Source organism: Anoplolepis gracilipes, chromosome 16, assembly GCF_047496725.1.
Source record: "Anoplolepis gracilipes chromosome 16, ASM4749672v1, whole genome shotgun sequence".
In the NCBI taxonomy this organism is placed as follows: domain Eukaryota; kingdom Metazoa; phylum Arthropoda; class Insecta; order Hymenoptera; family Formicidae; genus Anoplolepis; species Anoplolepis gracilipes.
The window spans coordinates 4,452,903-4,465,508 of NC_132985.1; the positions used below are offsets into that span (position 1 = coordinate 4,452,903).

Genomic DNA, 12,606 nt, shown 5'->3' on the forward strand with positions numbered 1-12,606 from the left:
TCTTAATTCGTTGGATCATCAATTTCATTCTATAAAAATATAATAAAATTTATTGGAAATTTAGATATCGAGGAAATTTTTACAGAGTATTATAATACACGTGAAACGCAGAACTTTGTATTTTTATTGTATTATTTGTCGGAAAACTTATCATGAAGTCTTACTAATCAATTGGTTAAAAGTTACTAGTCTCTGAAAAAATTTCTTCCATTCCAGTTTTTCGAAAGTCTCATCTTCTACAATATTTCAGTTATATACTCGTTCGTTTACATGTTCTCGTATCCTCTATAATATTTCAGGGAGAGAAGAAATTTTACACATCACATCTTTTATATTAATTGCGAATATATACTGCTTTTAATTAAGGCAAAATTAAATTGCGCGGAATTAATGCGTACTTTTAGTTATAATTATAAACTGTCGGTAATTATCACAGACAGTATCTTCCTCCTCTTTCCTGGTGACAGAAAATTAATGCACGACGCTCAGTCACATGGTCGTAAAATTAACATAATCCTGTTTATGACATTATCGGTCACGCTTTTTATGCTACGCGATATTTCGTACAATATGTTGTTGACAAGACACAAAGTATATAAACTAGATTGACCAGGGAGATGGTTCGATAATGGCGATATAACGCGCGTGACAGAACAACGATTCGCGTTTAGTTGCCGCCACGGCCAATGTCCTAATGAATCGCCATTGTACTATAATTCCCTCTAGATGGCCTGAAACCTCCAATCAATCAGTGTAAGACAATAACAATTGCCGCAGGGCTCACACCAGATAATGCGCACGGATCAGGTTTCCTGTTAATTAACCACCGCACTTGGCGAGGTTGCCCTGTTAAAAATTACATGGGTTAGGTAGAATTTACGACGGAACATTAAATGTGTGGGTTGAACATAATGTACAGGTGGAGCTTCCCGACTGCAAACAGAACATATTAGCCTCGCCTTCAAACGAACGTTTCGTACTAAAACCTTTTGATTGAAATATTTAATTAAAATCGGTAAACAAATTGAGAAAAAGAAATTTTTGTAAACAGTAGAAGAGATTTGCGCGAATTCGATGCCGTATAACAAAAAAGTTTCTGCTTTCATTTAATTTTAATAATTTAAGCATCATAAAAGCATTATTTACCCATCTTATTCTTCCCCCTTTCTTTCGTATAAAGTATATTTTCAAGCTGAAAATATTATATTTAAAACAGAAAAAAAGTTACATATCTAAACTTTAATAATAGGCACATAGAAAAATTTATAACACATTGAAGCTTACTTTGCATTTAATATAAAGATTATATTTTCTCATAGAATATCTTTACACATAAATAAAAAAAATAAATTTCTTTTATCGCAACTGAACGTACGACTGCGAATAAATTTCCCCCAAGTCGATCCCATTTGACATTTAAACGACAACCTGATATATCCAGATTCCTAAGATCCAATTTGATACGCCTAATTTAACAGTACATTTACCGTGCGAGTTACTTGTGGGACGTTCCTTACAACTCCTATTTGTCGGCCTGATGCATTACCCGATTACTTTTCTCCATTCGCGTCGATAGAAAAGCACTTGGAGTGCAAGAATTTACGACAAACGAGCGAGAATCGAAAGATGAAAATACATAGACCGAAATCTCCCGCGAGATTGATGACACTCGCGAATAAAGTGACAATTAGATCGATGCGGTAAATAGGTATTCGTTAAATTCTTTAAGGAAATACACGCTCGACGGGAGCGATCTGGTCAGGAAAGTCCTCTACGTCGACACGTGTCGATACGATACGAAGAGGGTCGAGTTACCCTTTGTGGTCAATCACTCTGTGTAATCACTGCGAAACCCTTTCGACGGCAATCGGATCGTCCGGCTGGAATTCATTGCGGCTGTCTCGAAGAATGCGAGTCCTCGAAGCGATCGGTCGGAGGGTGAAATCACCCAGCTTGGCGTCGGGTCGAAGAGAATGTGTCTGGCGACTAAAAATACAATGCCCAATGTAGTCAGATACGAAAGTGGCTTCCTCTAAATGCTATCACACTCTATTGCACGATGTATACGTATCCCGCGTAAAAAGACGTTTAATGCCGAACGGTTCAATATTGTTTCTAAAAATGGCTCGATACTTTAAGTATTTTACTATTTTAACCCAACGTCACCTCGAGGAGTCTCTGTCTCGAAAATACCATTAGCTAGCTTCGAGAATATTTACATAAATAAATCAATATAAATATATCAATATAAATAAATCTATATAACTAAATCTTATTATCTTGTTTTGAGATTCCGAATGGCTATTTGTTTTTCTTCTAAATAATTCACATATTTTTTATGTTCTTTTAATACATAAGTTGTTAAATAATTTTATATTTAATCTGTATTTTTCTCTCTGTTTGTAAAAATTATGTGACTGTCAAAAATCAAAAATATAGCTTTACATTCTTTTAAAATTCAAAATAATAATTTTTCATGGAGAGATATATTCAAGAGAAAGGAAAAGTTCCTCAAATAGCAATAGAACGATAAATATAAGGTAGAACATGTTGCGACCGCCGTGAGAGCTCTTCAGGTTTGAAGAACATCAAGTCGAAGAAGAGCAATTAGCTGGACGATATCGACGACGGCTCGACGAGAAAGAGGAAGATACGCGACGATAAAGATCTAATTAGATTTCTGGTGCCGCGTACACGTGTATGTCGAAGGTCACCTTATCGCGAGATGGTTGAGCATGTCGAGACGGCTTTCATCGTCCCGAGATTCGTTTGCTCACCTCCAAAGGCAAAAGAGAAAAGGATGGCTACTCAAGAGGAGCTTTAAAGTATCCGCGGCTTTTGGCCGCATTTAAACGAGGATGTCTGTTCTTTGTACCGATCGACATGGATCTTCAAAGAAATATTTAACCTCGGCCTGTTCGTAGGAGATCGTTTCCTGCTCGTTGAGAGAGAAAAGAGAGAGAGAGAGAGAGAGAGAGATTAATGAGTTTAACAAACTCTACTTCTCGCAAAACATGGTCGTTGACTGCGATGTTTATGGATTTCAATACATTTCATCTTTCATACTCTTGTGTACGTTCTTTTAGTTGTTTGGACTAATCTTTACGTGTTTTTCCAACGATGCAGTTGTTTATGACAATTCCACAGACCTGTTCTCACAGATAAATAAAATAATAAACGATTGCAAGTAAATTAAATATTCAATTTTTTCTTTAAATTTCAAAGTTAAATGATATATTATTCAATATATCAGTTTATTATTTTTATTATAGTCTTCTCTACATAAGTGTATTGTCGTATCTCTCACATGTTTCCATACGTAACAATGTATTCGATGCGTTGCAATCAAACTCTCACGGCAGCAAACTTGATTTGGATGCGTTATACATATATACGCATCGGTCTAATAATAGATGTAGCCCGTCGATAAATTCAAACCGATAAACAACCACCCACCCAACGCGCGCACTTCGCGCTTCGGCATGACGAAGTCTGGTAGAACGTAATATTCAATGAGAATTTCTCGGGATGCAATGCGTTATTCTGACGGAAAACAAATAGAAAATAAAATTCGCGCATTTCTCAAATTGATTATGTTAGCGCAACTTTTCGAGGAATGATAAATGACGTCCGAGAAAGTTATTTGACAGTATCTTACGTATTTCAAGCCGAAATTAGACAGAACACGAAGACAAAAATAATTTTTATTCGTGTTCATCTTGTATTTTCTTGCATATTATATATATATATATATATATATATATATATATATATATATATATTTAATTAAAATCAATGTAATATAATTTCGATTATTATAGCTTTAAATATTTATAAACACACAAATTATATATTAATTTAAAATTATCACATTTTTGCTTAAAAGATCTATTAGTTAAGAAAATATGATTGCTGTATGTATATTGTCGAGAAACGTGATATAAATATATATCCTCATATTATTCTATAACGATAGCAGTTTGCTACATGTGTTAACAATAAGCATAGTTCATGTATACTTTGAAAGAGACAAAGGGTAATGAGGCTGTCGTACTTGTATAAGTAGCTTTACGTTCGTATGAGCATGCTAGGTAATTAGAAGACCTAATTCGCAGAGTTGCACATTGTATTAGGATTGATTTGGATCCTATTAAACGCGAGAACGCGCATACGGAATAATATCAAATAGTAATATCCGCGAATAAGTAAAAAAGTATTATTAAAATAATTAAAACAATAGGTTTATGTTTTATCCATGTACTTTGATTAAAAGTGTTTTTATTCACATATCTAAGTATGTGCACGAATAATTTATAAAATTATATATAATTTATATAATTTTGGTTTTAGCGTTCTTTATGACAGTCGACAGGCTTCGTTGTACATACTATGGATATTATTGAATGACGTTTCTGTCATATTTTTAATCAATTTAATTTCCACTCACATTTACACATTAAGCATTACACGCGATTGAAATTTTCTCGGAATTCTGCATAAATTGCTTTTACATTAAAATGTCAGTAGTAAGCTGTTTCTATGTGTATGTTATGTGTGTAATAAATATAACATATGAATATAACATGCGATTAATTTTTCAGCAAGTTTAGCTGCTTAAATACTTTCACGGTCATCTTAGTTTTAGTCAAAATTTATTTTTATATTTTTGGCGATTAAATATTCTATATTAATAATTTATTTCTTATTACTCTAGGCTTTTATTATTCTATGTCAAGACTAATGCTGAAAGAAATTGAAAGCTCTACCGACTTTTAATTCTTTTTAAAATAATCTAAGCCGAACTTCTAACGTGCGTTAATCATGCAATCGATTTTACATTACCGAAACAATGGGAATTAATTAGTATAATACTAGAGAATTATCTCTTTTGCGAAATTGTCGGAAAGTGTTTCGTATCAGCTATATTCAACCATGCAGTTAGATCTCTCGTGCTTTCTCAAGGAATTAATAATTTTCGACGGTAATAAGTACAACTGTGCTTACATGCATATATACCACACACACACATACACACACATTTACAACTGTTCAAACGATTGCATGTGAATTTATGTACGTGTCTCGAGAGAATGCGCGTACGTACGTATGTGCTGAGAACGACAAGCAACCGCAAATTTTCCTCGAATGAAGTAGCGGTTTATCTCACTTCCATGTTTGTCTCTCGCATCTTGGTTTTTCCACTCATCTTTCCACCCTCGAGAGATATTCCTTCTCTAGGAGCGAGAAATTTTAGTAGCACGCAAGCAAACAAAGTAGCTGTCCAAAGAATTTTCCCTCGTAATTTTTTTTTTTTTAAATAACATGTAGTTTGATCCACGCGATATGCTACTACGTGATGTTACAACGATACATTGTTACGTATATGACTTTTGCAAATGAATCTTACTATCATTATTCGCCTGTTAATATAATAATTATATAATGTAGTTTAGAAGAATTTGTTGACATATGTGAGAGAAATCTTAACATTTTACTTAATAACATTGTAAAAATTGAAATCTTAAGAGCGCTGGTAATTGTTGTAATATATCTTTTTTTAGGATAAACAAAATTTGATGCAATAGTATAAAAAGAATATTAAAAGTGATTCACCAAAAATTTTATCTGTTTACACATATGCATTAAGTAGCGGATTTGATGTGTGAAAATTGTGTTTAATTAGCATTATTTATTCATATATGATAGTAACTTTATATTTAATTTCAAAAATTTTATTTATAAAAAAAAATATTATTTTAATTTTAATATTACACAGAACATTTCGCATTTTCTTCAGAGCTCTCTTAATGTAATAAAAAAAAGAATAGCTTATTTTCATAGTATCAAGTAAATTTATTTTACACTATGTTGATATTTTATAAAATCTCCACTCTTTTATGTATATAAAACAAAAATAAGAATATCTATTTTAATTTGTATAAAACATTAAAATACTAATCTCAGTTAATGCAGAGTTATATTATTTTAACTTGTTGAAAGTCCCTAAATTATTTTACTGTTTATTCCTTAATCTTATTAATATTTTTCTCATCTTTATGTGTTTTTAGCGGAAGAATTGGGAAGCAGCAAATTAAGCACCACATTGCCGACGGCGCCGACTGAGCTCTCGCAGTTTCCTAAACTCTGCGAGTTGCGCCGAAAATTCCCAGTTCTATACCGAGTGGAGTTTCAGGTGAGACCTCGTAAATCCCATTTCCCGTCTACTCATTTAACTTTGGTCACCTTTTCGAAAGACCGAGCTCGACCTTTCGCCTCGACAACTTTTACAGCCACTCTTCACTTTGATATCGGTCATCGATTATCGGCAACAATGATTAAGAGCAATTTATTACATTTTATAATTTCGAAACTCTCCTCGTTTCCCGGACAGCATACAATTTATAATTTATTTTTATTCATATTTAAAAATTATTAATTTATATTTATTAATATTTAGAAAAAGACATGTCCGTATAGTTGTGAACTAAAAAATATTATTCTCTTCTGACAATTGGTATAGTATAATAATGTACAATTATTTCGTCATAGATTTTTAATTTAATACGATTATCTTACAAATATCAGAGGTAAACATTGATTAGGAGCGTGTTGTTAAACGCCGGAATAAGTTTATCTGCTGCACGTTAATACAAATATATATAACGGAAGTACGTGACGCAGTCAATTTCGTGCAGGCATACTTGTGGATATCAGAGAGTGTTTGGGGATTGGTAGACAGCCAAGAGACAAAGCGATTCCCTCTAAGGAGTAGGTCGAGAGAAATCGAGATTCACCATTATATCGGTTTCTCATTAGACTGTCTCAATTCGAGATGCGAATTCCGCGGTACACGAAGATATGTATGCTTTATTCCGGTAATTTAGAGCAGATATTCAAAGCTGACGATTATAAGCCGCTCTACCGCAAGAATATTATGAAATTTACATCTCGCAATAAGATAACGTTTCTAAATATTTGGCCTGAATGAAATTTAAACATTAAAATTTTGATTTTGATGCTTCAACTAAAATCCTTTGAAAGATTATAAAATTAATTATATAATTAATTAAAGCATGTTATTTTTCGCCTTTTTAATGTAAATAATAAGATTCTTCTTTAAATTTAGAGAAGCATTTTTTGAATTTTAGTTTTTTTTTTTTTTTTTTTTGATTGAGCGACTTTAAAACACAGACGGAGTTTTTTCCTTTCATGGTAGAAATTTCAAAGTAAAGTTGGTGTAACACATATATCTTATTGCGGTGTCACCGTCAAAATTCTCGTAGCACAATCTACCTTCTGTTACGAGTCATCATTCTTATTACTATGCAAGTAGCATGTAGTGCACACGAGAAATAAGAAAACTTCATGTGGACAACGAGACACAATTGAATTCTTAACTGCAATGCCTTGGAAAGCAACATACATTCGTCTGATCTCCATTCTTCGCTTCATATCTCAGCCACAACACGTTCTATCCTGCGTTGCTGTTTCAGAAGAGACGAGAGAGGTCTCAGGCGATATTTACATATTTCACCGAGTTGCTTTCACATCCCTCTTCCTCGAAGCGTAAAATCGATCTACATCCTTTGTAGTAAGAAAATACCTGTTCACCGTGTATGCAGTTTCACTTTTGAGGAATTTGAGTTGGATCCAGGCCTTCGCAAGACCAGTCTATCTTTCATATTTTCACGATGCGAGGAAAGAGATAAAAAAAAAAGAAGGGAAGAGACTCGAAGATATTTTATATTTAAATCAATTTTTTTTTTTTTTAAATAGCGGCAAGCTTTAAACCTTTGTAATAACATCGAAAGAGGACAACGAAAAGTCAATCGCTTTTTCTAAAATATATCACCTGCTAGTGTATATAAACGCGTCTTTGAAAAATCCGCCTGACACGCGATAAGCGTCCCCTAAATACGGTAAAATCGAACGGCTTTTTCCCGGGCGTTCACTATCGACACGAGAAAGCTCTTAACCCCTCTCTCGTACGGTATGCACAACGATGCGACCCTCGAGCACAGTTTATATGCCAACAGAGATTATCCCAGGGATATCCAATGTCCTCGCGAGGTGCACGGCTTCTCTCTTAATCGCCGAAATAATCGCGGAGAATATCGGCAAGATCTATCTATTTCTTATACGATATCCATTTTCAGTTCCCGAGAAATTTTTGCGTCTCGTTGGAAAATGAGCTCGTTCTTCTCTGTACTTTTTTTTTCGCGACAAGGGAAAAGATCCAGCGAAACTATCTGCGGATAACGACAAGATGAGAGCAGGTAGGAAGATGATGAAAATAAAGAGGGCGGACGATGGCAGCGGGCGGGAAATGGCAGCCGTTGAATTTTAATCCAGCCGATTCGACGCAGCGATGCGAAAACCATCTGGGCGTGATTTTTAAATTAAACTCGCCCAGCATTATCGGAAATGAAAGTCCCTGATGTTCGACAAATACTGGCGGATAAAGCGTCATACGTATTCATGAAGCGGCGCGTGGAATGCGAAAAACTTCCGGGAGCCTGCGCATTTATGCGGCGCGGGAATTAATTAAATTTTCAGCGACAGAGAGAGAGAGAGAGAGAGGGAGAGAGAGGGAGGGAGGGAGAGAGAGAGTTGCTAATGGTGATAGTAATAATAGAAATATATTCGCGTCCGATTGACGTGTAAAATCCAAAATATCCCGCGATCGAAAACGAAATTGATCGGAAAATCATTCATACGCGTCGACGTGGTGCATGCCCGTTGACATTACGTTGTTTTAAAGAGAGGTTCCGCTTTGGACGAGCTCGGTGAATTTAAGCCCCAAATAACGCGACACGTGGCACAGTTGCCCCGTAATTTTTTCTCATTCGCCGAATCTTAAACGTCGAGCAATCGCCACTGCCAAAGAAAACTATTTTCTGGCTACTGTGAACTTTCATTGTATATCGCAATGGTGTTATATATCGTGTAAATATTCGCAGCTGATGCCCACTGCGCCAAAAATATGCGTCACTTGCTAACGTTTATTCTCGCCATTCCGATGAAATTAACGTAAAATCCTAACTTTTTTTTAATTCTGACGCGCTTTCTATAGAAAATTGAATTCATCTGTATACATTAATCGTGAAGAAGTTATACGAGTTTTTCACGTTATCGGCTAAGAACTTTTTTCCGATACGGATATTGTGAAACTTTCAGAAGAATACCGTATTTTTTTTTTTTTTTTTTTTTACCTTAAGCATGTTTATCATTAAAGAGTCTATAATTAGCTGTCAATATTATTGCAAGAATAAGTCATTAAAGCATGGAAAAGAGAATATTTAATAGTTTCCTTTTCCTAATATTTTTGTTGGGAAAATCTTTGATTTTTAAATGCCACTCTATGTATAGCAATCGATCTATTCACATCCGCATTTGTGTTACTGACACGTGATTTCGAATTAACGAATTTAACAGTTCAATTATAATATAATTAACAATCTGTAATTAATTTGAAAGACTATTGTAATTATTCAATAAATATTCAGTAAATATTTTAATGCACAAATAAATAATACATAATCGTGAACAAATAATAGAAAAAATATATAATTTATCATCTTTATAGTATGTAAATTAATTTATTACAGACGAGCGGAAAACAAACATCTTACCTCTATACTTATATGTCCTATAATCTCGAACGATTTAATTTGTTTAATTAATATTCTAATAATTTTTATGCATATAACTTTTTTTAGAATTATTATAGAATTTTCAAGCACTTAAAATCTGGTAAAAAATCGTCAGCGGTATCGTAAAATAAACAGCAAAGTAAACTTGCTATTTCAGTTTTGGTTCTGAGCAATTTTTTTTGTTTAATAGCCAGAATTAATTTGTTTAATCTATCAAGAACGATTGTTATAAGAGAATTTGAAAATTATTAACAATAAAGTCAAAACTCTCAACAATTAATGAGTCTCCATGAAGTAAAATATTTTACATATTACAGCTTATTGTTCACAATATGAGAACACAATTATCAAAATTTTCTGAAAAATTCCTTGAATCCCAATAAAATTCCATGAAAATTATCTTTTCCACATACAAAAAAAATTCCAGGTTTTCCATGTTTTTCCAGGGAGCAGACCTGGATATTTTCATATGACAAAGTGAAACAAGTTTATGTCTTAAATTTCTTTATAATTTTATTACGGTAGATTTTTCATGCCACCGTATTAACGATTTTAAATGTTTTTATTTCATATTTATACTTTTGCATGTTACAGACAGCGACGAAGGTGGAAACGCATTCGTGCAGACACGCCACAAAGCCCGCGAATAAGGAAAAGAATCAGAATCAAAAGTGTATTCCGTGTAAGTGTTAGTCGTCAATCGTCTCTCTCTTATTACATTACCGCGAATATTGTCGTTTTCGAAGTGAATCGCGTTGATTGCACGCACAATTTGCAGACGTGATGAAATAAAACGTCGATTCGAACGATGAAAAGCTGCTTAACGAGCGTTCGTTCTTGTAATTATCCAGACAAGCGAATACAGGCTATATACAATATCACAATTCAATGTCTTTAATAAAATTGTAAAGAAAACTTGTATTGAATATAATTTTATTTTATATATATATATATATATATATATATATATATATATATATATATATATATATATATATATCGGGTAAAGAAAGAGATAATTATCTTTGCATTAATAATAACTAGTTCACAGCAGTTTCTAGAATTTCGTTAATTAACTTTCTCACAAGGAGAAAAAAGGCAACAAATTACGGTACAAGGCGCTTGCAATCGCTAGCACGGCTGTTCCTTTAACGAGAATTTATTTTCGTTCTAGAAAATAAGAGGTTTCACCACCTAAGGGTTCTAAAATGTATTTCTCCGTTTTTTTTTATAGACGACTACAATAGGGTAGTATTGGAGACGATAGAGGGCGAGGCTGATTCCGATTACGTTAATGCATCCTATGTAGATGTGAGTATATCACGATATTCGCTAATAAGTATGCGAGAGTATTAATTCCGGAGAGAAGACAAATTCAATTGCGTTCTGAATTTACGTGATCCAATATTGCAACGTCTTTTCTCATGGAAAAGACGGGGGGGGGGATGCGGTAAATTCACGTTCACCTTCTCTCTCTTGCACACGAACTGATTATTCCATCCGCGCGCAAGGCTTAGGCGTATATTAATGATGTGGCGGGCGTTGAATTACAGTATGTCGATATATTGATGTTGCATTTCAGAGTATACTGAAACCGAAAGCTTACATCGTCACTCAGGGACCTATGGAGAACACAGTGACGGAATTCTGGCGGATGGTCTGGCAAGAGCGGGCTTCCTGTATCGTTATGCTCACGAAGACCTTTGACTTTATCAAGGTAAAGGGCCTGATATGAAATTAGATTCTTGCGAATAGACAGAAACGCGAAGCTCGGAAATATAGTTGATTAAAGTTACCTCGCCGCGTGAGAAACTCTGACATTGTTTTAATGTCAGAATTAAAACTTTAAAAGTCCATTGCATAAATTCTGTAATCGTTGCTCGTCAAGTTTTTTTCGCAACTGTAATTCTCCCTGTCATAGGTAATGTGCGTGCAGTATTGGCCCCCGAGTAAGGACAAACACGAGGAATACGGCGGTATCGGTGTTTCCGTGCTAAAAGAAGAGGAGCTCGCCAATTTTCACATAAGGACGATAAAGCTCTACAAGAAGAACGAGAAGGACGTGAGTACATTTATCATTGTCACATGAAATTTTTGCGTTTTGCATTATCACACACTTATCGCGGATATAATATAATTGAGCATAAGCACGGATAAAAATAAAGGAATTTTTTTTCGTCACAGAAATTCGTTCGGATTAATAACTTTCGTCATCCGCGACAATGAAATCGCGCGGACACGCAAATGCGCAAATAAATTCAATGTTTAAACAAGTAAGAACGCAAATACGCGCGATGGAGATCGATCAGTAATTCGGACCGCCAAACGTTCCGACATCCATACTATTTTTTGCGCGAATTTATGTACATGTTGAAAAACTCACGATACACTTTGTTATTTTATCACCGTTGACGAACCGACGACACAAATCCACCGCGACATGAGTCTAAATATTCGAATATATTCGTGTATTTGGTGAATAAATCACGAAGGTCTCTACAGAGGGTGCGCTACATTAACAAAGATTATCCGGATAATCCATGGACGCGCGATTTGTTAGGGATTCTTCCTCCCTTTTTTATTGACTGAGAAAGTTTCGCGCGGAATATTCGCAAAAAACTCACGAGTGTAACTCTTTCCTCGCAACTGGATAACACGATATTCGGCCCGGTAGCGAATTCCGGATTCCAAAGTTGTCCGAAGTAGGGAGATCTCGCCAGATTGTCGCCAGAGGACAACGAGGTCGAGAGGAATGTATGAAACAAAGTTATTGAAAAAGTTGTTGGCGAAATTAACTGTGTACATAGGCAGAGATCGTCGTCAGATTTCGGGCATTGCCTGAATGCAAAATGTATGAGCTTATATACGATAAGTTCGCGCAAAGAATTATTACACCAGAAGCTAATTTAATTGTTCTTTTATCCAAGAGAGAGGAAACGAAAAAAGGAAAAAA

General features: G+C 34.6%; 2 protein-coding genes across 2 annotated transcripts in view; one reads left to right on the forward strand and one right to left on the reverse strand.

The window, feature by feature from the left end:
* Positions 1-12,606, reverse strand: part of LOC140674863 (spermatogenesis-defective protein 39 homolog) — a 91,851-nt gene that overhangs the window by 63,613 nt on the left and 15,632 nt on the right. The window lies entirely within an intron of this gene.
* The window catches only part of Ptp36e (protein tyrosine phosphatase 36E), a 66,560-nt gene that overhangs the window by 49,666 nt on the left and 4,288 nt on the right, over positions 1-12,606 (forward strand). Inside the window, exons 3-7 of the mRNA XM_072908737.1 lie at positions 6,069-6,193; positions 10,248-10,335; positions 10,888-10,964; positions 11,236-11,370; positions 11,575-11,715. Coding sequence (XP_072764838.1) covers positions 6,069-6,193; positions 10,248-10,335; positions 10,888-10,964; positions 11,236-11,370; positions 11,575-11,715 — 566 coding nt within the window. The remainder of the gene's footprint in view (positions 1-6,068; positions 6,194-10,247; positions 10,336-10,887; positions 10,965-11,235; positions 11,371-11,574; positions 11,716-12,606) is intronic.